The sequence below is a fragment of the Anolis carolinensis genome, unplaced genomic scaffold (assembly GCF_035594765.1).
Source record: "Anolis carolinensis isolate JA03-04 unplaced genomic scaffold, rAnoCar3.1.pri scaffold_12, whole genome shotgun sequence".
Lineage (NCBI taxonomy): Eukaryota > Metazoa > Chordata > Lepidosauria > Squamata > Dactyloidae > Anolis > Anolis carolinensis.
In genome coordinates this window covers 10027147-10054812 of record NW_026943823.1, presented here as the reverse complement: position 1 = coordinate 10054812, position 27666 = coordinate 10027147, and the positions used below count along the sequence as shown (strand labels likewise).

Here is a 27666-nt window from a genome sequence, read left to right as displayed (position 1 = left end):
AATCGAACCCTGGTCTCCAGAGCTCAAATCACTACACCCTGCTGGTTCCCTTAAATACCAAGCGAAATAAATAAATCATGGACCTGCTTTCAATTAGCTGACAAGGCAAAGCATCTCCACTTATCTGATTAAAAATCAATATTGTTCCTTTCTAGCCTTTTCAACAGTTCACATTCATTTCAAAATTACAGGCTCTGCTCTGCTTTTATCTGCTTTATCGGGGCACCAAAGTGGTGTGATCTAGCCAAGTATTCTCTGATGCACTCAGCAAATACTATCTGCAGGAGGCGATTTAAAATATTAATAACATGCTGCTTTCCTCTAATTGGAATTAATCTGGACAACCTTTGCATTTTATCACAAAATTAATTCTCATCGCACTTTTGATTTCTCAAACTCGAGCGAGCTGATGAATAAATATCACACTCTGTGCTGATTTCATCAGATGTAACAAATAACATAAAAAGTGAAGTGCTGGGAAGGCTCTCTCGTGTGTAAGCAGATTTATGGGCCAGCATTGTTTATCGCTTTACAAGGGACAGAGTGACCCAAACCCCACCAGAGATAAATGTATTAATTGCATCATTAATTCATTGCAAAGTGCACACATTGGCTTGGTGCTTTGCAAAGTGCACAAGGAAGCATGAAGGCACTCCTTTTGCAAGGAAAAGCTTGTTTGCTGAAAGCAGAACGATGAGAAAAACCAAAGGGGATACAAGATAGGCTAGAAAGGAAGGGCCATGCATGTGCCAAGCAACATTTTCTAGAAAACAATCCAAGGCTGGATTCTGATGGATTGGGCCCTGGAACAGTTTCAAATATAGGTCTCCCTTTGAAAACATGTCCTTAGCAGCTATAGTTCTGCTTTCAAAGCCTCAGACGAGATAGTCCCATCCCATTCATTCATAGCTGTTGGAATGTCCTTTCATCCTTTTGCTCTCTATACATCAAAATATCCGTAATTTCCTTTCATCCTTTTGCTCTGTATATACCGGAATACAATTGCTCAACTTCCATGGAGAGAACCCATGCACCTTACCTATTCATTTCTTCCAGGCAGTCCGTTGCGAAGAAGAAGCTCTTAATTTTGGGGTGACAAGCTTTGAAGGCACTGCAAAGGAAGCGGAAAGAAAGAAAAGGGAAACATTCTCCGTAAATAAAATATCAGATATTTGGGGCTTGAAGAGCGAGGCATCCAGTTATATACTAACTTTCCAAAAACCCTGTGGCAAATGCCTTCTGAACATCATGCAGAGTTCTTTTCCAAATCAGAACTGGAATTCTTTAATTCAGGGATCTGAAATTCTAGATTTCCTGCTAAGAAGATCAGATATATTATTTTTCAGCTGTACTGCACTCTTGTGAGGTTTCCAGGAGCACAATATGGCCTGAAAACAAGAGCTTGCATGCCTTGTTTAGAGCAGATAATATATAATGGTCAATTCAGTGGTCGCAGGAGATAACAGGGAGCAAAAATAGGATGGGGAAAAGGGGCATATTGTCTGTGAGCCAAATGTTGTCCACTTTGACATCAGGGAAACAAAGTGTAGCACCCAGAAGTCATGCAATATCACAAATTTATAGAGTACCAAATGCATGGAAACCAAATATGGAAGAGATGGTCCACTGGGAACGCAACAGCCAAGGTCTCTTCAGCCTACCTCCATGGGCTGCACGCCACAGAAGTCCTAAATATCTCCATTTTCCTCTACAGTCACAATAGAACAAATATGTGGGTGTCTTTTATTTAAAATTCCATTTGCTTTGGTTTCAGTGAAGTTAAAATAATTGCCCCAACATGTGCCTCCAATTGAGGCCTCCTTCTTCACCGATGGATCTTCCTTTCTCTCAACAGGCAGAGCCATGAGAGTCTCATCATACCCAACAGTGCATCAACCTTCTTATTTGGAGATTAGGAATGATTTCTATAATCTGAATTGAAAGATCCTTGCAGACTCATGAATCCAAAATCTCATTCACTTTCCCGTCCTTTAGAATTTTTATGCCAGATAAAGGTTCTCTTTGTGGTCTTTCTGTGTGTGGACCTGGCTTGAGGTCCAGGAGATGCCACTGCTGCACAGTCCTTTTTGTTAGTCTCCAGCAATTATTCAGCTCCTTAGGTGGCCATTCAAGCAGCCATTTCCTCCATTTCCATTAGAAACTCAGACCAGGGTCACAGATGAGCAAATACGGAATACCCCTCAATGTGTGACCTTTTAGCAAACGGACGGAAAGGCTTTTCAAAGCCAGCCCTTGCTGTTCACACAAGGAAGTCTTTCACTAAAAGAAAATATGCCTCACTTTCCTTGGCATAATAGCTCTCCAACAGCATTAGCTGGTAGGAACAAAAAGAATAAAAACAAGGTCTGGATATTTGGTTCTTATTGGTGAGTAAGCCAAAGAATGGTTAACCACAGAAATGGCTCCGCAGGAGAGCAAAAACTGGATGGATGGGTTTCCCAAGGAGCAAGGAAAAAGGTTTCAAATACATCACTTCTATCCAATTTTCTTCATTTCTGTGTGCTTTTGTAGCTAAATGTCACATATTTTGCTAATAGCCTTTTGCGCATGTAAAAACAATGGAGATTTTTGAAACTATCTACATAGTATGTTGGGACCGTTTATAGGAACGAACAGCACTTAGTTGAGGGAGAGGCAGGACTAAGTAATCCCAACCTTGCCATTGTATGTCATTATTCATCACAGAACCCGTAGTCTCTCACATTTGTCCTCTGTACTTGATCTCTGTATGTCCCATGAATCTTCGCTCTCATACAATCATCATCATCATCATCATCATTTAATTACTTATTAATCGCCCTCCATCCAAGATGCTCTAGGCAATTTACAAGATAAAATTGTAAAGGATAAAAACATACATACAAATATTGATAAAATTAACATAGATCAAAAGCTCTAGTAAAGAGCCAGGTCTTGAGTGCTAGGGTAAAAGGCCCTAACTCATGCATGGCTCTCATATAGCCATACAATGAGCCTATATAGAGGCTTCTGATGACACAAATGTCAAATATCATGCACACAAAAATCCGTGTGGTTCTTTCCTCTTTTTGATATTAACTAAGTACTATTACTGCATTCTCCTTTTTACTCTGTAGAGATGTGCAACAAGATATATAGACATAGACATAGAGAGATATAGAACAGTGGTTCTCAACCTGTGGTCCATGGACCACCAGTGGTCCCCAAGAACTAAAGTGTGGTCCTAGAGTTAGGGTTAGGATTAGTATATGGTCACCATTACTACACTGTTGCAACAGTGCGACTGGTTTCGCAAAACCCTCTTATAAGTGCTGAGGCAATGGGGATGTTGGGAGGGGAGAGGCTGACTACCCATGAAAGGCATGACAACAGGCCTCCTGACTGCTGCTTCTCCTCCTTCTCCCTCCCCCTGAGCGAAGCCGTTCCATGTGGCACCTGGAAGCGGGGCACGTTGGTCTTCCAATGCAATTTTCTGAATCAGCACCCCAAATAACAAAACCAAATCTAGAGTTATCCTTTTGGTACTAATGTTGGAGAGTGGGCACTGGTCGAAATGGTCCCTGGTCAAGTGGTCCCTGGTCAAAAAAAGGTTGGGAACCATTGATATAGAAGAACTTGGTTGTTCTGGGCCTTCAAGTTTGTCTTTGATCATTGTAGTCCACCAACAGCATGACAAGTTCAATAATTGATTGACAATGAGTATTAAGACAATAATTGATTGACTCTGGAAGGTCATAAATTTGAGTACATGACAACTGCATGAACCCACCCATTCATATAAGATGTTGACATTTTAATGGAATGACCAGCATAGGATAAGCGGTCATATGGACATGGTCCAGCAATGTGAAAAGTGCTTAACTGCTGAAATGAGGACTAACAGGAATGGGAAGAAATGAGAAGAAGCTTTAAAAAGTATGCAGTTTGAATGCTGTATTGGCTGGGGATAAGTTTCAATATCTCCCCGGTGGATATCTGACACTGTGGATAATAGTGAACTATGATCCCTGGCCACAGGTCAGAGTCCCTTCCGACTCTTGCGTTAAAGTCCCCCAGGAGGATGATTTTGTCCTCCTTAGGTATCTCCGATAGGATGGTATCCAGCTGACAGTAAAATTTTTCCTTGATGTCTTCGTCAGCATCTAGAGTTGGTGCATAGGCGCATATGATGGTTGCCTGTTGGTTTTTGGCAAGGTTAATTCGGAGGGTTGAAAGTCGTTCGTTGATGCCAGTGGGTGCTTCAGTCAGGTGCTTCACCAGGTCGTTTCTGATAGCAAAGCCAACTCCGTGTATTCTTCTTCGCTCTTCTTCAGGTAGTCCCTTCCAGAAGAAGGTGTAGCCTCCCTTTTCTTCCTTCAGCTGCCCCTCTCCTGCTCTCCGGGTCTCCTGAAGGGCTGCTATGTCGATCTTGAAGCGTCCCAGCTCTCTTGCAATGAGAGCAGTCCTGCGTTCGGGGCGCTCGCTGTCAGTGTTATCTAACAATGTCTGTACGTTCCATGTTCCAAAGTTCATTTTTCTTTTTTGGCCGCAGAGTGGTGACCCCTCTGGACGCGGCAGTCCAGTCAGGGTAGGAGAGGCAGACTATGTTTAGGGCACCTTTTCTAGCCCCTTCCCCGTGTGGGGTGAGCAGAGCGGATCCTAAAAAGGGCTGCTCAGTCATGGATACAGCTGCCGGACTACTCAACTGCCTCGGTCCTTGAGGTAGAACGACTGAGTCCATATCCACCGCCCATGTGCCAGTCTGTGACTAGGGGCTTCCAGATTTCACAGTCCTGCCCCCGTCGCCACTCGCTGATCGCCATGGGACTTTTGTAGGTTTGTTTTTATTTTTGTTGGAAGACGCCTGTGCGTGATTTTTTTTAATGTGTGGAGGTCGGTGCACGGCCGGTCAACACACAGTCTTCACAGAGTGAGGTTCCAGCAGTGGTGTGGTTAACACAACGACAGTGGCTTCTCAGTCTGTTGCAGCCTTCTTCCGCCTTCACAGCCGTTGTAACATGTACCATGTTATCCTCCGCCTGCTCCGCCGTTGAGGTCTTTGGGTCTTCGGATTGTGCTTGGTCTGGAACCTCCCCTGCGGCCACTCCTGGGAGTGCATCACTCCAGTGCCCACAGGTTCATCGGAACACGCAAGCCCCCTCACCACGGCAAGGTGACAATCCATCGAGGGATCATAGGAAAAGACGGGGTCGGAAACAGCAACTCGAATGGCATCTTGCTTCTCACCAAATGCGGAGAGCACAACCTTGTCATCACCAACACGCTCTTCCGCCAGAAAAACAAGCTCAAGACATCATGGAAGCACCCTCGGTCAAAGCATTGGCACCTCCTGGACTATGTTATCACACGTGCCAGAGACCGCCGCGATGTGCTTCTCACAAGAGCCATGACAGGTACTGATGACTGCTGGACAGACCACAGGCTAATCCGATCCACGATGGCTATCAAGATCGTCCCCAAACGCAGACTCCAAGGAAGGAAAACAAGGCGAAAAATGAACACCCAAGCCCTTCAGGTGCCCTCCAAACGAGCCCTTCTCCAAACAACACTCAAAGATCATCTACCCACAGAACACCCCGAAAATGTTGAGGAACATTGGAACAAACTGAAGACCTCCATCATCACAGCCTGCGAAGAAAGCATTGGATACCTAACTAAGAAACATCAAGACTGGTTTGATGATAACGACAAAGAGATCCAACAGCTGATTGATAACAAAAGGAAAGCCTTCCAAACATGGCAGAGAGACACCAACTGTGCTGCCAAGAAAAAGATCTATGCCAGTGCAAAAGCCGAGGTCCAAAGAAGGACCAGAGAACTCAAGAACATCTGGTGGACAAAGAAGGCTGAAGAAATCCAACACCTTGCAGATACCCATGACGCTCAGGGATTTTTCAAAGCCACAAAGATCATTTATGGACCAAGAAACCATGGCATACAGCCCCTACGCTCATCAGATGGAACCAAAATTCTGAAGGACAAAACATCAATTGCACTACGTTGGAAAGAGCACTACCAGAACCTGCTGAATCGCAGCTCCAATGTGGCCGAAGAGACCCTCTCACAAATCCCGCAACAACAAACCAGGGATGAGCTTGCAGCACTGCCTAGTTTGGAAGAAGTCAGCAATGCCATCAGCCAACAAAAAAACAACAAAGCTAGCGGACCTGATGGGATTCCCGCTGAAATCTTCAAAGAGGGTGGACCTGAGCTGATGCAACAACTCCACCAGCTTATTGAAAAGGTGTGGATGACCGAGAAAATCCCAGCAGACTTCAAGGATGCCACCATCATCACCCTTTTCAAGAAAGGGGACAGAACAGACTGCGGGAACTATCGTGGTATCTCCCTTCTAACCTCCGCCGGGAAAATCCTCGCAAGAATCCTTGCAAACCGCCTTCTCCCTGTCTCAGAAGACACCCTCCCAGAATCCCAGAATGGCTTCCGCCCCTCCAGAGGAACAGTGGACATGATCTTCACTGCTCGACAGCTCCAAGAAAAATGCAGGGAACAAAACCAACCTCTGTACATGGCATTCATTGACCTTGCAAAGGCATTCGACACAGTGAATCGCAGCGCTCTCTGGACCATCCTCCAAAAAATCGGGTGCCCTGACAAATTTGTGAACATCCTGCGGCTCCTCCATGATGACATGATGGCAACAGTCTTGGACAGCAACGGCTCCCAAAGTGACCCATTTAAGGTTGAATCAGGTGTCAAGCAGGGATGTGTTATTGCCCCCACCTTATTTTCCATCTTCATCGCTATGATACTTCACCTTGTTGATGGGAAGCTTCCCACCGGAGTGGAAATCATCTATCGGACAGATGGCAAGCTATTTAACCTCAGCAGACTGAGAGCCAAAACCAAGGTCACCACAACATCTGTTATAGAACTCCAATATGCTGATGACAACGTAGTCTGTGCGCGTTCAGAAGAAGACCTACAAGCCACTCTAAACACCTTCGCAGAAGCATACGAGAAGCTCGGCCTCTCACTGAACATCGAGAAAACCAAAGTGCTCTTCCAACAGGCACCAGCTAATCCCTCTGCAAAGCCAGGAATACAGCTTAACGGTGCAACATTAGAAAATGTTGACCATTTCCGCTACCTTGGTAGCCACCTCTCCACAAAAGTCAACATCGACACTGAAATACAACACCGCCTGAGCTCTGCGAGTGCAGCATTTTTCCGTATGAAGCAGAGAGTGTTCGATGACCGGGACATCCGTAGAGAGACCAAGGTGCTTGTTTATAAAGCCATTGTCCTCCCAACCCTGCTCTATGCCTGCGAAACGTGGACTGTGTACAGACGTCACACCAAACTCCTGGAGCGTTTCCATCAGCGTTGTCTCAGGAAAATCCTGCAAATCTCTTGGGAAGACAGGCGGACAAATGTCAGCGTGCTTGAGGAAGCAAAGACCACCAGCATTGAAGCGATGCTCTTACGCCATCAACTCCGTTGGACTGGCCACGTTGTCCGAATGCCCGATCACCGTCTCCCAAAGCAGCTCCTCTACTCTGAACTCAAGAATGGGAAACGGAATGTTGGAGGGCAGGAAAAGAGATTTAAAGATGGGCTCAAAGCCAACCTTAAAAACTGTGGCATAGACACTGAGAACTGGGAAGCCCTGGCCCTTGAGCGCTCTAATTGGAGGTCAGCTGTGACCAGCAGTGCTGCGGAGTTTGAAGAGGCACGAACGGAGGGCTTAAGGGAGAAACGTGCCAAGAGGAAGGAGCGTCAAGCTAACCCCGACCGGGACCGCCTTCCACCTGGAAACCGATGTCCTCACTGCGGGAGAATATGCGGGTCAAGAATCGGTCTCTTCAGTCACCTAAGAACACACGCCCAAGATACCAAGGTTGGAAGACCATCGTCCTCGAACGTCGAGGGATCGCCTAAGTAAGTAAGTAAATAGTGAACCTTATATTTTAAATATACTTGGGTTGGAATCAGAACTGCATTGGAAGACTAAAGCTCACAAACACTTCCAAAAGGACATACTTTTGAAGCATGGGTAAGTGAAACCATGGATTTCAAATATATGGATAAGGGAGACATCATGTTGTTTAAATTCAGCACAGAATTCATCCCAAGGACCATATACAAGTTCCATCCATTCCCAAAGAACACAGAAGGAAGGGCAAATACGGAACCGACATCCTCAACAGCATCCACCAGATGTCAGGCATTAGCTATTGAGAAGATCCCAAGCTGCCAAGGAAGGCAAACCCTCCCATTGTTCCATGTGCCTTATCCTGGGGCCCTTCTACACAGCCATATAACCCAGAATATCAAGGCAGAAAATCCCACAATATCTGCTTTGAACTGGGCTATCTGTGTCCACACTTCCATATATTCCAGTTCAAATCAGATAATGCAAGATTTTATTCAGATGTATCGAAGGTGCCTTGGATTTGTGTCCCATCTCAAAGGGTCGAACCACAAATAAAGGAATTTCCATCAAAGACACAAATCTTGCAGTGTTACATATGCTCTCAGTAGTGGTTCTAGGACCAAAACGGGGAATGCTTGGCCTTTCTATAACTAAACTGAAAAACTAGATAAGACAATTAAGTGGCTATTTTTTTTTTAGTAAGAAAAGGATTTAGAATTAAAATAAAATGCAAAGTGAAAACCAAAATAAAAACCAGCCAGTATTACAAGTGTTTCCACATTGGATCATAGAACCTAGCCCTTCCCAGGAAGATCAGACAAAAGCAAACTGCTGCAGCCTCTCCTAACATGTGCCATCTTCCTCATTAATAACTTGAGCCACATGTTGATATCTCTCAGCTACATGTGTCTAGTTTTAATCTGTGAAATGTTGGAAGGTCCGAACTATAGTATCTCATCAGCGTCGGCAGTTGCTCCTACATGCGCAATGGACAAATCTATCAGCAATTCTGGTGAACGGATATATATATTTATTATTATGACCTAATGCAGTGAGCAGATTTGCCATACGGTAAAAACAAGCTACAATGTGAAAACCTGTCCTATTGGGCTATGACAATTGCTTTGTTCTTATTTGTGTGGGTTGTCACAAATCTTCCGAAGCAGTTTCTCCCAGGAGAGCACCCGACTGTCGGGGGAAGTTAGATTTCTGGCTGTGATGATTCCTGGAGTCAAACGAGTGATTCTTATCTTTTCTTCCTTGCCTTCGGGCCTGTCTAGTGACTTGTTTCCCAGTCTCCGAAGTGCTACCGAATGAGTGAATGTTTACTTGTATATGGCACTTTAGATGAGGAAACCAATGCAACAATAGAGCATGCCACTGACAAAGCTCGTCTCCAAAATGTTCAAAATCTTTGATATCCTGCTAAGCTAGTTTTCCACACTGACACTACAGAGTTCATCTAGACAACAGCAGAACAGCAGAGTTCATCTAGACAACAGGCGGGCTGTGGCGCAGCTGGTTAGTAGCCAGCTGCAATAAATCACTACTGACTGAAAGGTCATGAGTTTGAACCAGCCTGGGTCGGATTGAGCGCCTAACCATTAAATAGCCTAGCTCATTGTTGACCTAAGCAACCTGAAGTAGGAAATTTAGGTACCGCTTTATGCGGGGAGGCTAATTTAACTAATTTACGGCACCATAAAAATGTCCAGCACCATGCGGAAGAATGAGGAAGTACTCCATCAAGGACTCAGTGTCACAGTGGATGATGAAGAAGCAGCTCCCCCTGTGGCCGGAATCGAGCATACCCTCATGAAACTGGAAGCTAGAAAATGTTAAATTGCCTCTGTGTCTCTGTCTGTATGTCGTATGTCTAATGGCACTGAATGTTTGCCATGTATATGTACATTGATATCTGAGTCCCCTTCAGGGTGAGAAGAGCGGAATATAAATACTGTAAACTATAAATAAAAAATAAATAAATAAGATCAAGTACAGATGGGCCACAATTTTTGTTGTTTCCTGAGTTATTGAAATATCTCAGGACACTCTTGGAGAATATTCAATTATTTTTTATGGATGGAGTACTTATTTATTTATTTATTTATTTACAGCATTTATATTCTGCCCTTCTCACCCCGAAGGGGACTCAGGGCGGATCACATTACAGATATAGGCAAACATTCAATGCCTTTTAACATAGAACAAAGACAAACAAACATAGGCTCCGAGCGGCCTCGAACTCATGACCTCCTGGTCAGAGTGATTCATTGCAGCTGGTTGCAGCTGGCTTGCTCTCCCGCCTGCGCCACAGCCCGCCTCATTCTATATGGAAGGCCTCTCCCGCCTCATTCTATATGGAAGGCCAACACTTAAATGTCTTCAGTTCAGGATAAGAAAGACCCACAGCTCTGAAACTCCAGAAAGGCCTTTATTAGAAGACCAGGGATGGAGAACTTGTAACTCCCTGGAAATTGTTAGACTCACGTTCCTATCAGCTCCAACCATTATGAACAAGAGTCAAGTACAATGAAGGTTTTACTCCAACCACCTCTGGTTTGGTGAAAACCTTCATTGTCCTTCACCATTGTTTCTGGGGTATTTGAAGAAAGACTTTAGATGCAAAATTATGGATATGCAAGTACAATCCAAACAGAAAGAATGAGAAAGTCTTAATACTTGCACCAACTTTCCATGCTCAAAACCCAATGGCTGAGGCATCTGCCCCACTTTGCCCAAGCGTTGGACTGGCCACGGACCACCTCATTGTCAAAGCAGTCACCTTCAAGAAACCATAAGACTTGATGCAAAGTTATGGCCAACGGACCTTCCCTCTCTTGAAGCATTAGCACTCTCCCGTCTCCATTTTTCAGTCGGTTTCCCCACATACTTACTGTTTCCTCCTGCATTCGATGGCTCTGTCTATCCTGAACTCTGGCAAACTGATGAATCCTTCTGCTTTTTCATCCTATTGTGAAAGGAAAAGGGAACACGGCTGACAAAGAGCAAAAGGTTGAGATCCTGCTCAGTCTTTTCATTATAGATGGTGAGTTTCCAAATACGTGAGCAAGCTAGAGTTAATCCCAGTTCTGTTTGCCAGTGACCTTTAAATGGGAGCATTTTTAGTCAAAAGAAGGCCAGCTTGAGCCTATTAATAACCAAGAGCCGAGCGAAAATTTGCATGGTGCGCTCTTTTCACTTTTGTGCGAGAAACGTTTCCTTTGAAGCCGGTTTTACATTATTCTCACCCGTTAAAAAAGGAAAAGTCCTATCCTAAACTACAATCAAAGCCAGAGCAAAAAGCCCTTAAGCCACAAACTCCTAGATTGCAACCCTGGCTGCAGTGTGAGGATGAAGTACCAGTGCCTTTTTGAAAGTATTTCCATTTCTGGAAAAGGCAAAAATATCAGAGAAGATGCCAGCATGGGATGAAGCTACTCAGCAACTTTTGACCTTTTGTGAAGCTGAATTGCATGCAATGGTTTGGCAAACATTTCCAGCACAATGGGTTCCTCTTTTCTTGTGAGATCTTTAGAAAAATATGATCGCTTTGAAAGTGTTAATCCGTTGAGCAAAGATTGCCCTCGCCCTGAGTTGCCTCCATTGGCCCTTTGTGATGTTCCTACCAGCCAAATATATAGTATTCCAATTGGAGCGACTCGTGTCAATATCGTCACTTTCACCTGGCTTTGTTGGCCTTTGTGAACAATTTTGCACAATCCAGTGTGAGTGACTATAGTAAAGGTAAAGGTTTTCCCCTGACACTAAGTCCAGTCATGTCTGACTATGGGGGTTGGTACTCATTTCCATTTCTAAGTCGAAGAGCCGGCGTTGTCCATAGACACCTCCAAGGTCATGTGGCTGGCATGACTGCATGGAGCGTTGTTACCTTCCCGCCGGAGCGGTACCTATTGATCTACTTGCATGTTTTTGAACTGCTAGTTGGCAGGATCTGGGGCTAACAGCAGGAGCTCACTCCGCTCCCCGGATTCAAACCACCGACCTTTTGGTCCGTAAGTTCAGCAGCTCAGCATTTTAACACGCTGCACTACCAGAGGCTCCCGTGAACGACGATATACTATCATAAATGAGACCAAAACTATGACCGTATTTTATCTTTGCAAAAAGTAGGATGGCAATATTAAGGGACTCATTAGGAGATACTCACATTTTGGTTGGTGTACCAATACAAGGAGGAATCCTTCAGCACGAACCAATATTTCTTCCACTTCTGGGTAAAGTAGCCTTTGGCATCCTTTTTCTTCCACAACCAGCCCTCGCAATCTCCATGCCCCAAATCCTTGCAGGAGATCCGCCGCCGGCTGCTGTTGTTCAGTGAGCCTCCTTTAAAGGAAATGGCAATGGGGGAAACTGAGGCTGAATCTACACGAGAGACACATTCTATCCTATCCCAGTTTGACTCTCTGATAACATCACTCACCAGTTTTTATCTGAACTCCAATTGAAAGTCATATTAGTACAAAATAAGAGAATTTCTGGCGCATTCACATGTTCACTTTGTTGGACTATTTTAAGTCCCCTGACCCCAGTGGCTATGGGTTTTTCCATTTCAGCATGCACATGAATATACTAAGATCTGTATGAACCTGCAGTCCTATGAACCAAATACAGTAGAGTCTCGCTTATCCAACGTAAACGGGCTGGCAGAACATTGGATAAGCGAATATGTTGGATAATAAGGAGAGATTAAGGAAAAGCCTATTAAACATTAAATTAGGTTATGATTTTACAAATTAAGCACCAAAACATCATGATAACAAATTTGACAGAAAAAGTAGTTCAATACACAATAATGCTATGTAGTAATTACTGTATTTACGAATTTAGCACCAAAATATCATGATGTATTGAAAACATTGACTACAAAAATGTGTTGGATAATCCAGAACGTTGGATAAGCGGGTGTTGGATAAGTGAGACTCTACTGTAGTCTAAATCAGTGGTTGTCAACCTGTGCATCCCCAGATGTTTTGGCCTTCAGTACCCAGAAATCCTAACAGCTGGTAAACTGGCTGGGATTTCTGGGAGTTGTAGACCAAAACACCTGGGGAACCACAGGTTGAGACCCAGAATTTTTATTCTTGACCCATTTTTCGAATGACCAGAAACAGAACCTCCTTCCCCTTCCCTCATGCATTTGTATCACTTTTCCTTAAAAGCCCAGGACAAATTTAACTAAAACATTAAACTGTTCACTGTGAAAAATTGAGTTTACATTGTTATATTAATTATATTTGTCTTACTGCTGCGAAACACAGTCAAGAGTTTAGATTGCACTAAATTAGTACGGCTTCTTCTCATAGCATTCCACAACTAAAATCTGAAAATGAGTCTTTGTTTCGACACGGTAGTGTGAGAAGGACTTCAGATTAATGTCTGGTGCCTTTTGGTGATCTCCAGTGTCCATTAACTTGGGGCTCATTCGACGTAATGTACATTGGATGGGCTCCAGGATGAGGGAGGGAGGAGAGGAGGATTGGCATCAAAACTGGGTTATAATGGATGGAGGAAAATAGGTTTTTCATATTTTGGATGGGAAGTTAGTTTTCCAAACATTGATGTAGCCAAATTCTTCAAAGCAGGGACAACAGAAAGTGGGGAATAGAATCAGAGGACATTGACAATGCTTTTTGGTTCAGGCTTCATCAAAACGTTGACTACAAATGTATGTCCACAGAAACATTGATAGTTAACTTTCCCCCTTCTAAGAGAAGTACTGTACAACCAAATTAGATTTTTAAAAGCTTTTTAATTGATTCGCTTTGCAGTTATTATTTTCTCTCCATTGTTCAAGCCACTTACCTTTGGGCCATTTTTTGCTTTTTACCCGCAGGGAAGCGTAGTGAAAAGACTGGAAGGGAAAGACAAGTGAGAAAAATCTGGTTAAGTATATGTCCGTGGGAAGGTGGAACAAAACAGTATAGGAAAAGCCAATGCTTTGTGAAACAACCAACCCAAAATCTCACATAAGTTGCTGCATCCAGACATCACCTTGTCCACTATCCATATTCATTGGGGTCTATGCTTAAAACACTCATATCAGTGGTTATTTACAGTAAATAAGATGTGCATTCCAATAATACAAAGGATGAAGACAAATAACTGTTCTAAATATGGTAGAAATGCCTCCAGACGCATATTCTTGTTAGGGTTCTGGACTTGAGCAATGGCCTGAATGATCCACTGATACCCATTCCACCAGCAGAAGGGTTTTCTTTTTTTAATCATCTCCGAAGTGAATTGAGAATACAGTTATAAGGTATAGAAAAACCACAAACAAAGTTAAAGACTTGGCATTTTCTTTGACCAGTGGCTGGCCACTTGGAGTGCCTCTGGTGTCGCTGTGAGAAGGTCCTCCATTGTGCATGTGGCAGGACTCAAGTTGCATTGTAGTAAGTATGTGGTTTGCTCTTCTCCACACTCACATGTCATGAACTCCACTTTGTAGTCCCATTTATTAAGGTTAGTTCTGCATCTTGTGTTGCCAGAGCACAGCCTGTGCAGCACCTTCCAAGTCACCCAGTCTGTGTGCCCAGGGGGGAGTCACTCATCTGGCATCAGCCATTGATTGAGGTTCTGGGTTTAGCCTGCCACTTTTGGACTCTTGTTTGCTGAGGCATTCCCGCAATTATCTTTGTGTATTTTAGGAAGCTGTTTCTTGATTTAAGGTGTTGGCGTGCTGGCTGATATCCAAACAGAGGATGGGCCGAGATGTCAACGCCTTGGTCCTTTCATTACTTCCTGACGGATGTCAGGTGGTGCAATGCCGGCTAAACAGTATAATTTCTCCAGCGGTGTAGGGCATAGACATCCTGTGATAATATGGCATGTCTCATTAAGAGTTACATCCACTGTTTTAACGTGGTGAAATGTATTCTACACTGGGTATGTGTACACAGTAGCAGAGCAGCAAAGTGCAAGGTTAGATGTCTTCACTGTGTCTGGTTGTGATCCCCAGGTTGTGCCAGTCAGCTTTTGTATGATATTATTTCTAGCACCCACTTTTTGCTTGATAGTCAAGCCGTGCTTCTTAAAAGTCAGAACATGGTCCAGAGTAACTCTGAGGTATTTTGGTGTGCTGCAATGCTCCAGTGGGATTCCTGAAGGGGACAGAAGGGCTAGATCAGTGGTTCTCAACCTGGGGTATCCAGATGTTTTTGGCCAACAATTCCCAGAAATCCCAGCTGTTAGGATTTCTGGGAGTTGAAGGCCAAAAACATCTGGATACCTCAGGTTGAGAACTACTGGGCTAAATAAACTCCACTTTTACAAAGCTCAGTTTTATTGTCCTAGTACCTGAGATTTTGAATCCTAATACCAAAAATTGCTTACCAAGATCTGAAAATATTAAGATAGGTTCACTCACACCATTGACTTGAACATGGACTCAGAACCCAAGGCGCAAGTGATACCAACATAGGAGCACCAGTACCAATTACTATTGAGGAATCAGACCAAGCTGCAAGACACCATGACACCAGCTTGGAGTTGGTGTATCAGCGATGGAACTAGACTGAAATCTGGGCTTGATCAGGCCCAGTATTAGTACTGGAATGAGCAAACCTTTGTGGGCACTTGCTAATACTAGCAATCTACTTTTCGACAACATTCCTAAATTGTCTCATGTATCTCATGAAGTGCTGGTACCCAGTGGCTGTGTCGCAAAAATGAATCATTTTTTCATTACATCCCATGAAATCTCGCTGCATGAGTTCAGAGCCAGTTTGGGCTGTGCACTTTCCTTTCTGAATTGAACACAAAATTTGCAACAAAGTGGCTTTGAAGGAGACTTATTTGATGTCCCCCCGCAGTGGAAGCCAGAACAGACCAGAAAGTCAATAAACAGCAGTCGCCTCCCTGCGTCCGTCTAAGTGCAGCCTACACAATGCTTTCCATTTCCCGCAAGCCCACATGATTCCCAATAAATCAAAATCAGGCAGCAAGAGAACTTAGGTGACCAAATGCAACCTCATTAGCCTTCCAAGAATTAATTAACACCATTAAGACTAGAGACTCACAAGCCAAAAACGAAAGAAAATGGAAAGAGATTAAAACGTTCCTGGAACAGAGGTAAAAATAGTCTTGTTGGAATTGATCAAAAGTCCATTTAGTTTTGGAAGCTGTACCACTATAAAATATGCTCCTCGGGCTGATTGTATAGATGCAAGCCTTTTTGCCTTCCTGGTTCTCCTTCTCCCTGGATCTGGGACTTAGGGGTCAAGGTGGCTACTATACTGTGCTTTTTTTTGGGTTCAGTTGGAAATGCGGACTCTTCTTCTCAATTAATAGATGTCTAGAGTAGGGTTAAACATGAGCCAACAATGTGATGCAGCCTGCATAAATAGGAGTCTAGTGCCTAGATCCAGGGAAGTCCTGCTCCCCCTCTATTCTGCCTTGGTCAGACCACACCTGGAATCACACTGTGTCCAATTCTGGGCACCGCAGATGAAGGGAGATGTTGACAAACTGGAAAGCGTCCAGAGAGCGTGACTAAAACGATGAAGGGTCTGAGAACAAGCCCTATGAGGAGCGGCTTAAAGAGCTGGGCATGTTTAGCCTGCAGAAGAGAAGGCTGACAGGAGATATGATGAGAGCCATGGATCAAGATTTGAAGTGGTACCTATTGATCTACTCACATTTGCATGTTTTCGAACTGCTAGGTTGGCAGAAGCTGGGCTAATGGTCAAAGGACATTTAGTACAATGCCAAGTTTTTCTAAACTTTGTGTTTTGAAATACATTACAACTTGTACCTTCGGTTCGCTTCTGACATGATAAATAAATAAGCTGGGGCTATCAGCAGGAGCTCACTCTGCTCCCCTAACCATGAACCTTTTGGTCAGCAAATTCAGCAGCTCGGCAGTGTAACCACTGGGTGCTCCACATGTATACATTAGGGGAAATGTGTTTGAAAATAAATTGAAATGTGCTTCTTCCATTTCCTCAAGTTGACTGATTGGTCTTTTTATATCCCACCTTTCTCCCTATAATGGACTCAGGCGTAAAGCACACGGTTCTGCTTCTTTTCACCTGTGACATACTGGAGGGTGTGCAAGAGGGGTGTTGTGCTAGGAAACCCTCTTCCGTGTAGCTACTTGATTCCTCCAATCCTGTTATAAAGACTGTCAGTTGTGCTCTTTGCTCAGGTTTTCCCTCTTAAAAGAAGAGCTAGGTTTTTAATCCATTCCCACCATTTCCAAAAAGCCAAGATCTTCTTTTCCAAAAAATCTAGTACAGGGGTCCTCAAACTTTTGAAGCAGAGGGCCGGTCCACAATCCTTCAGATGGTTGAGGGGCCAAACTATCATTTGAAAAAAAAATACGAACAAATTCCTATGCATACTACACGTCTTATTTGTAGTGCAAAACAGCAGCAACAACAACAACAATGAAAGAATCTATATATATAAAAGAGTGATGGCATCACGGCAATTCACAAAACAACAAAAGTACAGGCCCCCCAACCTCAAAATTTGACAACACAACCCATCATCCACGCCTCAAGGTTGATACAACAAAAAGAAAAGAAAAATAAAGTCCTAATTAGAGGGAGAGCAATAATTGTTTTTATCCAATTGCTGCCAGTTTAGAGGGCTAATCTCTGCCCACTTGGTTGCCTAGCAACCAAGGGACAGCCAGGTTTCAGTTAGGGGACAGGCAGATTTAGGCCTCACTTAGGCTTCTTCCACAGATTATCTAATTTGCATTGGATTATATGGCAGTGTAGACTCAAGGCCCTTCCACACAGCTATATTACCCATTTATAATCTTATATTATCTGCTTTGCACTGGATTATCTTGACTCCACACTGCCATATAATCCACTTCAGTGTGCATTTTATACAGCTGTGAAGAAGGGGCCTCAGATAATCCAGTTCTGAGCAGATAATATAAGATTAGAAATATACAGTAGAGTCTCACTTATCCAACGTAAACAGGCCGGCAGGATAAGTGAATATGTTGGATAATAAGAAGGGATTCAGGAAAAGCCAATTAAACATCAAATTAGGTAATCGTTATACAAATTAAGTACCAAAACATCATATTATGTCAGAACCCTGCTACTAGAGCCTGGATGTGGCTCTGAGTTTCAGGGTCACTGACATTGATAAGACACCTGCGTCCCAGGACTCGGAGGAGAAACGGCTGATGGACTTGGCGGGGAATTTGCGCGGGGTTTTACTGAGCGGGAAGAGACTGTTCAAATGAGGGGGAGGGTATATAAAGGAGGGTTGGCCGGAGCCTCCCATTCTTGGCTTTTCTGATGTTCATGTTTCCTACAGTAAAAGTTTCTGGTGATATCACAGAGAGTCTTGTGTGTTCATTCAGGAGCGGCTGTGGTGAGCTGACACTAAGCCAAGAATACGGACACCATCCCGCTGTAGCGGTGAGGTGTAACATGCAAGTGGAGGATGAAGAGCTCTTGGGCGCCGGAGGAGGAAGGTCGGAAAGGGCCACTCCCGAGACGGACGCTGAGTTCCACCAGCTGGCGGCCCTGGCGTCATCCACCGCTTATGCCCAGCCAAATGGGGTAACCCAGAGGCGCGGAGTGGTGCGGGGAGATAGCACCGGAGGAGAGGAAGGTTCACCTTCCCCAGGCCCGCAAAAGATGGTGTTTCTGGAGGAGAGGATGTCGGCGATGGAGACCACCCTGGCAGTGATGTCGAGGGCGATGGAGCGCCTGGCGGTTTTGGCGGAGCCGGAGCGAGGAAGGGAACTCCGGGCTAGCTCAATGTGGGACGTGAGCATGGGAAGCAGCCAGGGCTTTGCAGACCTCCCAGCACCGAAGGGAAGGGAAATGCGAAAGGAGCCCGGTGCCCGGCCCAAGATCCAAACGAGCCTGACGCGGGTGGAGGAGAGTGACGACGAAGGGGAAAAGCCTCCGAGAATCCCGGCTACGCTCCCAACTGAGACCCTGGTGCCCCTGGCGAATGCCGGGCGTGGCACAGGACAAAGGGAAGCAGCAGCGGGGCCCACTGGCCCGCAAGGGGGCTTGCGACGGGCGGAGAATTGGGGATTGCCACCACAGGGACCCCTACCGAGACGAGAGGAACTAAGGATCGAGTTTGGGGGAGAGTCCTCTGAACTGGATTTTTTCCTGACCACGGTGAGGGGCTATATGGAGGACAATGCCCACACTTTTAGAACGGAATCCAGCCGGGTACGGGCCATTGGTGCAGTGTTGAAGAGGGGAGCGGCCAGCTGGTACGTTCAACTACACGCGCGGCGCGACCCATGTCTGGGGTCACTCCGACGCTTTATGGGGGCCCTGGAGACCCGTTTCCGAGATCCACTGGAGCAGATCCGGGCGAGGGAGGAGTTGAAGACCGTCTCCCAGGGGCAGAGGTCGGTATCTGAGTATGCGGAGGAGTTCCAATGCCTCGCTGAAAAGGTGCCGGAATGGTCTGCAGTGACAAAGAACGAACCTAGAATCCCCAATAGCTTTTTCGCAGTTGGACGGATCCACAGCATCGGGATCATTAGCTAAGTACAGTGCCGAAGAGGTAAAGTGTAAGATAGGGAGTTGGGAAGGAAAGGTGTCATTTGTGATATCACAAATAGCCAGCTATAATGTTATACTAGGCATGCCATGGCTGGGGCAGGCCAACCCGCAAATCAACTGGGAGGATAAGAGCATGATCTTCAGGATGAAGTTGGAAGGAGGGAGCCAGGAAGTGGAAAGGGAGCCGGGGAAAAGGGGGGAGGAAGACTCTATCAGGATAGCAGAACTGGCAGATAAATTACCCCCAGAGTATCGGGATTTTGTGGACGTATTTGATGAGAAGGAAGCAGACAGTTTCCCACCGAAGCGGAGAGTTGAAGTGAAGATAGAGCTAGTCCCAGGAGCAGAGCTTCCTAAGGCAAAAATATACCCAATGTCGGCTAGGGAAAAGGAGGAACTGAGAAAATACATTGATAAAAACCTAGCGAGGGGTTTCATAGAGCCTTCAAATTCCCCTCTAGGGGCGCCTGTGTTGTTCAGGCGCAAAAAGGACCAAACGCTGAGGCTCTGCATTGACTACAGGGGCCTGAATGCAATCAGTTCTGGAAATAAATACCCCCTACCTTTAGTGAAGGACTTGATCGCCCAGTTATCGGAGGGACAGATATTCACTAAATTGGACTTAATTGAAGCGTACCATAAATTGCAGATTAAACCAGAGGACAGGTGGAAGACGGCCTTCTCCTGTGCATTCGGATTATTCAATTATCGTGTGCTCCCTTTCGGTTTGTGCGGCGGAGGCGCCGCGTTCATGCAATTAATCAACGAAGTGTTGCATCCATTGTTGTACAAGGGAGTCTTTGTTTTTTTAGATGACATATTGTTAGTATCTCGGACTAAGGAGCAACACATAGAACTAGTCAGGGAAGTCCTGCGAAAGTTGAGAGAAGCAAAACTGTATGCGAAGCTTGCCAAGTGCGAGTTCAATAAAGACCAGATAGACTTTCTGGGGTATAGGATTTCCTCCCAGGGAGTGGCGATGGACCCTGCGAAGGTAGAAGACGTGAGGGGGTGGGAAGCCCCCAAAACACGGAAGCAGCTGCAATCCTTCCTAGGGTTCGCAAACTTCTATAGAACATTTATCAAGGACTTTGCGCGCCTCACTTTGCCATTAACGGATTTGTTAAAGACTAAAGGTAGGGGAGAAACAGCCAAAGTGAAGGCCCCAGGGGCCAAACTGACCTGGACAATAGAATGCCAGGAAGCTTTCGAAGCCCTTAAAAAGCGTTTTACTGAGGAGCCTGTCCTACAGCACCCTGATATGTCTAAAGCCTTTGTATTACATTGCGATGCGTCAGACCGGGCATATGGGGCAGTTCTGCTACAGAAAGACGAGGGGGGGAACCTGAAGCCATGTGGCTATCTGTCAAAAAAGTTTAGCGATACAGAAAAAAACTGGCCGATTTGGGAGAGAGAAGCCTTAGCGATTCTAAAAGCACTAGAGTGCTGGAGACACTTTCTGGAAGGAAGTGGAACACCGTTTGAGGTGTGGACTGACCATAGAAATTTACAGTATCTAAGATCCCCTCGTAAACTATCAGCGAAGCAAATTAGATGGGCCCAATATTTCAGCCGTTTTGATTTCAGACTCAGATTCTTCCAGGGGAAACATAATATACTCGCTGACGCTCTCTCTCGGATGCCTCAGCACGGGGGAGGAATTCAGGAATCTGAAGGGAGTATTTTTCTTGATAAGCAATGGGGCCTGGCAGTACTAACTCGAGCACAAGCGGCCAAAGAAAACAAACGTACTGCCATTTCCACGGGGGGAGGAGAAATATGGGAGGAAGAGTTGAAGCGAGCGTATGGAATGGACAAATGGTTACAAACAAACAAAGAAAAGGGAGAATTGTGTGGGGATTTGGTGTTTGTAAATAAGAAATTGTATATTCCTGAATGTTTAAGACGAGAAATGTTAAGGAAGTACCATGATAACAAGGGTGCGGGTCATCTAGGCCCCACCAGGACTATTAAACTGTTGGCCAAACAATGCTGGTGGCCCGGAATGAGGAAAGACGCCAGGGGATACGTCACGCAGTGTGAATTATGTGCAGAGGGAAAAACACCACCGGGGAAGCCCCAGGGGCTATTGCAGAAGGTGGTGGAGCCCATGAGGCCATGGGAATGCGTAGCCATGGATTTTGTAGGCGAACTACCCCCCAGCAGAGGCCACAGATACATTTGGACAATATTGGACCTATTCTCAAAACAGGCACACTTTGTGGCTCTGCCAAAACTCCCTTCAGCTGAAAAACTTGCTGATTTGTATGTGAAGCATGTATATCGCCTACATGGGTGTCCCGACAAGATAATTAGTGACCGGGGAGTCCAATTTACTGCAAAATTTTGGGGAAAATTCTTACAGCTGTTAGGAGCAGAAAGGAACCTGAGCTCGGCCTTTCATCCCGCGACCAACGGGGGGGTCGAACGTACCCAACAGACACTGTGCCAATTCTTAAGGATGTACACCAATTATAGACAGGATGATTGGGCGGACCTTCTTCCGTTTGCTGAGATGGCTTTTAACGGGGCCGTACATTCGGCCACAGGTCGTGCCCCATTCGAAATAGTATACGGACAGGAGGTGGCACCTTTCCCCAGGCTACCCGAGTGGAAGGAAGGGGAGGGCCAGACCGACGAGGAATGGCCGGCCAAAATCAAGCAAGGGTGGCAAACCGTGGTAGAGGCATTGCGGGAAACACAAAAGAAGTACAAGCTCTTTGCGGATCGTAGGCGCCGAGAGGGGGACAAATTGGGCGAAGGAGATCTGGTTTGGCTGAGCACAAAAAACCTGAAATTGGGGTTCCCATCCAAGAAATTGGCTCCACGCTATATAGGGCCATTCAGGGTAGCAAAAAGAATAAACGAAGTGACCTATGAGCTGAGGCTACCAAAGGACCTAGGAAAGGTACACCCGGTATTCCATTGCAGCCTGTTAAAAAAGTATAAAGGAACTCTGGACAGCGGAGAACAATAGTTGTGTTTAATCTTTTCCTTCCAGGACGAAGGGGAGGAGGACGCCATGTCAGAACCCTGCTACTAGAGCCTGGATGTGGCTCTGAGTTTCAGGGTCACTGACATTGATAAGACACCTGCGTCCCAGGACTCGGAGGAGAAACGGCTGATGGACTTGGCGGGGAATTTGCGCGGGGTTTTACTGAGCGGGAAGAGACTGTTCAAATGAGGGGGAGGGTATATAAAGGAGGGTTGGCCGGAGCCTCCCATTCTTGGCTTTTCTGATGTTCATGTTTCCTACAGTAAAAGTTTCTGGTGATATCACAGAGAGTCTTGTGTGTTCATTCAGGAGCGGCTGTGGTGAGCTGACAATATTATACAACAAATTTGACAGAAAAAGTAGTTCCATGCGCAGTAATGCTATGTAGTATTTACAGTAGAGTCTCACTTATCCAACACTCGCTTATCCAATGTTCTGGATTATCCAATGCATTTTTGTAGTCAATGCTTTCAATATATCGTAATATTTTGGTGCTAAATTCATAAATACAGTAATTACTATATAGCATTACTGTGTACTGAACTACTTTTTCTGACAAATTTGTTGTCTAACATGATGTTTTGGTGCTTAATTTGTAAAATCATAACTTAATTTGATGTTTAATAGGGTTATCCTTAATTCCTCATTATCCAACATATTCGCTTATCCAACGTTCTGCCGGCCCGTTTATGTTGGATAAGTGAGACTCTACTGTACTGTATTTCCAAATTTACCACTAAAATATCACAATGAATTTAAAACACTGACTACAAAAGCATTGATTATGAAAAGGCAGACTGCGTTGGATAATCCAGAACATTGTATAAGCGAATGTTGGATAAGTGAGATTCTTCTTTAATATGAAATAATTACTGGGATAGAATAATGCAGAACAATATAATCTCTAAAACCAAGACAGTAAATAAACAGGGGAATTCCAGACAGGAAACAATCAGGGCCTGCTAACACCTCCCAACAAAGTATTCCCATCATCAAAGTCTGGCAAATCCTGTTTTCTCAGGGCCACAGACAGTAGAAGCACATAAAATATCGCAAACAACATCACTCTGAAAACAAGGGTATTCCAGACAGGAAACAATCAGGGCCAGCTAACACCTCCCAACAAAAAATCCACTCAGGGAGGAAACAGCCAGGCTTTAAAGCTGCAAGGCCATTACATCCTAATCATTTTTCCTAATTGCAGCATTCATACTTGCCTCCAACAAACAAAAAAAACCAATCAGAAATATTGTATATTCACAACCTTTAGGAAATAATATCCCCTGATGGCGCAGCGTGTTAAAGCACTGAGCTGCTGAACTTCTGGACTGAAAGGCCACAGGTTTGAATTGGGGGAGCGGAGAAATCCCCCACTGTTAGCTCCAGCTTCTGCCAACCCAGAAGTTCGAAAACATGCAAATGTGAGTGCATCAATAGGTACTGCTCCGGCGGGAAGGTAACGCCGCTCCATGTAGCCATCCCACATGACCTTGGAGGAGTCTACGGACAACGCCGGCTCTTCGGCTTAGAAATGGAGATGAGCACCAACCTCCAGAGTCAGACACGACTGGACTTAATGTCTGGGGAAAACCTTTACCCTTGACCTTAACTACCACCAATTCCTCAATACTTTATTTCCCATACCACCAGCCTTCGCCACAGCAACGCGTGGCCGGGCACAGCTAGTAATACAATATTTAAAAATCAAAACAATTTTAACCTACACAATCCTATCAGGATTTCAATGGAAAGTTTGGGCCTGCTACTGGCCAATGAGATAGTCAAGTTAATTAGGATTGTTGTTTATTGTTGTTGTGTGCCTTCAAGTCATTTTAGACTTTGACTGAGCTGAAGTTTAAAATTAATTATTCATTTACTGCATTTATTTACTACATTTATATCCCACCCTTCTCACCCTGAAGGGGACTCAGAACAGCTGTATGTACATACAATATATTATAATATTAGCATAGCACAATATTAGCATTATATATTACTATATTGAACTATACCATGATACTGTAATATTCTATGTAATATATAACATATAATTAATATTATTATATGGTATTATTATTAGTATTATATTATATAACATAATATTATTATCAATATTATATGTATATACAATATATTATATTATTAAAACTGATATAAAAATATTATATTATAAAACTGAGGGCGGGGGCCAGGTAAATGACCTTGGAGGGCCGCATCTGGCCTCCGGGCCTTAGTTTGGGGACCCCTGATCTAGTAGATAACATGCAGCCACTTGGTGTTATTTCAAAGCAGTGGGAGCTTTCTGTTTGGGAAGGCATTGTGTGGCATTTTCCTGGCTCTGGTATCCAAGCCGAAAGCCAACGAATATCATTCCGTGCATGTATTATCTCTCCTTCTCCTTCTTTTTTTTGTGGTCAGAAGAATCTTTTCTGACAGTCTAGCCTGAAATTAGAGATATAAATAGTAAAACAGCAGGGGGCTCAATGGCAACGTGCTCTTGCTCTCTTCCTATGTATCAATCAGAGCTGCAGACCGAACTCAAAGCCCTGCCAAAGAGATCAAGGAGCAAATCTCAACAAGATGGCACTCTTAGCCTGACATTATGAGCTGGGCACAAGACTGCTTTGCTCACAACAGGCTGCTCTCCCCACGCCAGCTCTCCGTGGCCAAGGCCGCTATCTGATTTACGTGTCAGGAATGATTGCCGTAATACGCTGTGGCTCAGGGGTTTACGCATGGCATGCTTGGGCTGCATTTCCTGCTTCAGATCAGGGCTGACTCATTTTTGCTGCGCGAGACCCATCCACGTCACCCAATGCTGCTCCCCAAGAGCCAAGCACAAAGTACCCGAGATCAGTTTCTGAAGGTAGAAAATCCAACAAGAACCTCTCCTGCACAGTAGATACAAAGCAACAATGAACTGAACAAATAACTATATGCAGAAACCCAAATCTGCTATCAGAGGTGGCGGCCTCAGTCTGCCCGACATTAGGACTGGCCTCTGTTCATATTGTTCTTGCCTGAGGGAGAAGCTACACTTGACCTATTTCCGAGGATGGATCCATCACTTCGTATCCATCAGATTCTCAGCTCAATTGCTTCGCCCGTAAACCACCAGTCTTCTGTGATTCTGTGTCTAGTTTGCAGTGACGTGTGTCAGCTTGGGAGGAAAATAATGTTACAGTGCATTTGGGGAAACACTCAAGGGTTGGGAACCCTGGGTGAAAATCTTCACATCTCAGGGTGTATTCAGCACAAAATGCAAACATCGTAGGCAGCATTTTTCTGCACAAAAAATTACTGCTTTCTGTACAATGCCCTGATGTGTGCAGAACCATGTCATTGCAAAAGTTTTGGCACAGAAAATTATATTTACGCACCAAAATATTTTCTGTGCAGAAAATGCTGTTTTCTTCAGACAAAAAGCAATGTGTGCATTTTGTCATATATAAGACTTGAATTGCAAACGGTCTTTTTAAAAGTGCAGTTTTGGAAGACTTTTGTACAAAGAGGAAGCGTGGCTAAAATTACACCTTGATTCCTTTGAGAATTAAACTAGCCAAGAATGACATCCCTTCAAGGAACCAGCATAACCTCCAATTGTCCCAATTTGGCAGGGACTGTTCCAGTTAATCCTCTGATACCTCACATTTTGGCTGCTTTTTAAAATATCTCTAAAACAGCCCCTAAAATCAGATGAGCCTGACTGAATTTAAGGGAGATGTTTACTCTATGCTGGAATGTGTCCAGAGGAGGGCGACTAAAACAATCAAGGGTTTGGAGAACAAGCCCCATGAGGAGCGGCTTAAAGAATTGGGAATGTTTAGCTTGCAGAAGAGAAGGCTGTAAGGAGACATGATGAGGGCCATGTATCAAAATGTGACAGGAAGTCAGATGGAGGAGGGAGCAAACTTGGAACAATGACTTCAAACTATAGGAAAGGAGAATCCACCTGAACATTAGGAAGAACGTCCTCACTGTGAGAGCTGTTCAGCACAATCCCAGAGTGTGGTGGAGACTCCTTCTTTGGAGGCCTTTAAACAGAGGTTGGATGGCCATCTGTTGGTGGTGCTCTAATGCATCCTCAGACATTGTGAAGTCTGTTGGAAACTAGGCAAGTGGGGTTTATATATCTGTGGAATGTTCAGGGTGGGAGAAAGAACTCTTGTCTGTTGGAGGCAAGTGTGAATGTTGCAATTGGCCACTTGATTAGCATTGAATGGCCTTGCAGCTTCAAAGCCTGGCTGATTTCTTCCTGGATGAATTCTTGTTGGGAGGTGTTAGCTGGCCCTGATTGTTTCCTGTCTGCAATTCCCCTGTCTTTTGAGTGCTGTTCTTTATTTACTGTCCTGATTTTAGAGTTTTTGAAATACTGGTAGCCAGATTTTGTTCAGATTTCCAACAGACCTGACAACCTCTGAAGGCACCTGCTATAGATGTGGGTGAAACGCCAGGAGAGAATGCTTCTGGGAACATGGCCATACAGCTCGGAAAACTCACAGCAACCCAGTGATTCAAGCCTTTGACAACACATTAACTCTTCGTGCTTTTATTTGTAATTTTTGGTATTTTATAAGCCACCCTTTGTTGCATCTTGAAGAAAAGACAGGACATAAATAAAGTGATGAATGGAGGCATGAATCTATGGCTGGATGGATGAACGATCTATGGTAGATGCTGCTCTTTGGATAACAGTTCCCTTTTGGTGTAAAAGACTGATGCACAAGTCAGGATATGTCTCATAAGAACCAACTGCGAAATCCACAGCTCAGAGCATTCATTCCAACCACCACAACAACACACCCCTCTCTAGTTCTCTGTGAAGCACTCTGAAGATCTTGTTCAGGCAAGCAAAAGAGATCAAAGAAAGCAGAAGGGATTAGCGTGTCTAAAAATAGGAGTCAATCAGCCTCATTCTTCTTCTTTTCCTATTTGTATGCTGAGCGGCATGTGCAATTGTATTGTTAAAAAAAAAAAAGATAATTAAGAAGGACTTTGGAAGAGGCAGGGGGATCTAAGCAAGTTCATTGAGAAAGGAGTAACTGGCTCAGCATTTCGTTTCAGTTCATGAAATGCAGGGAGGAACGTATCCAAACTACACAGCACAGCAAAGAGCCGGATGGGAATGGAAGGGCTGCAAACCCATACACTTGGTAGGTGATCCTAGCTTCTGTTTCGAAAACAGGGTCTCAGGGAGGTGGAAGAGCATTTGAATTCTGCTGAGAGCTAAAGTGGATTGTTGCCGGAAA

At 44.6% G+C, this 27666-nt stretch overlaps 1 protein-coding gene across 4 annotated transcripts in view; it reads right to left on the bottom strand.

The window, feature by feature from the left end:
• The window catches only part of LOC100566500 (connector enhancer of kinase suppressor of ras 2), a 296823-nt gene that overhangs the window by 21790 nt on the left and 247367 nt on the right, over positions 1-27666 (bottom strand). For all 4 annotated transcript variants that reach the window (XM_062963810.1, XM_016995043.2, XM_016995041.2 and 1 more), the window contains exons 16-19: positions 13724-13772; positions 12069-12244; positions 10795-10868; positions 1040-1111 (exon numbers count right to left, since the gene is read on the bottom strand). In XM_062963810.1, coding sequence (XP_062819880.1) covers positions 1040-1111; positions 10795-10868; positions 12069-12244; positions 13724-13772 — 371 coding nt within the window. The remainder of the gene's footprint in view (positions 1-1039; positions 1112-10794; positions 10869-12068; positions 12245-13723; positions 13773-27666) is intronic.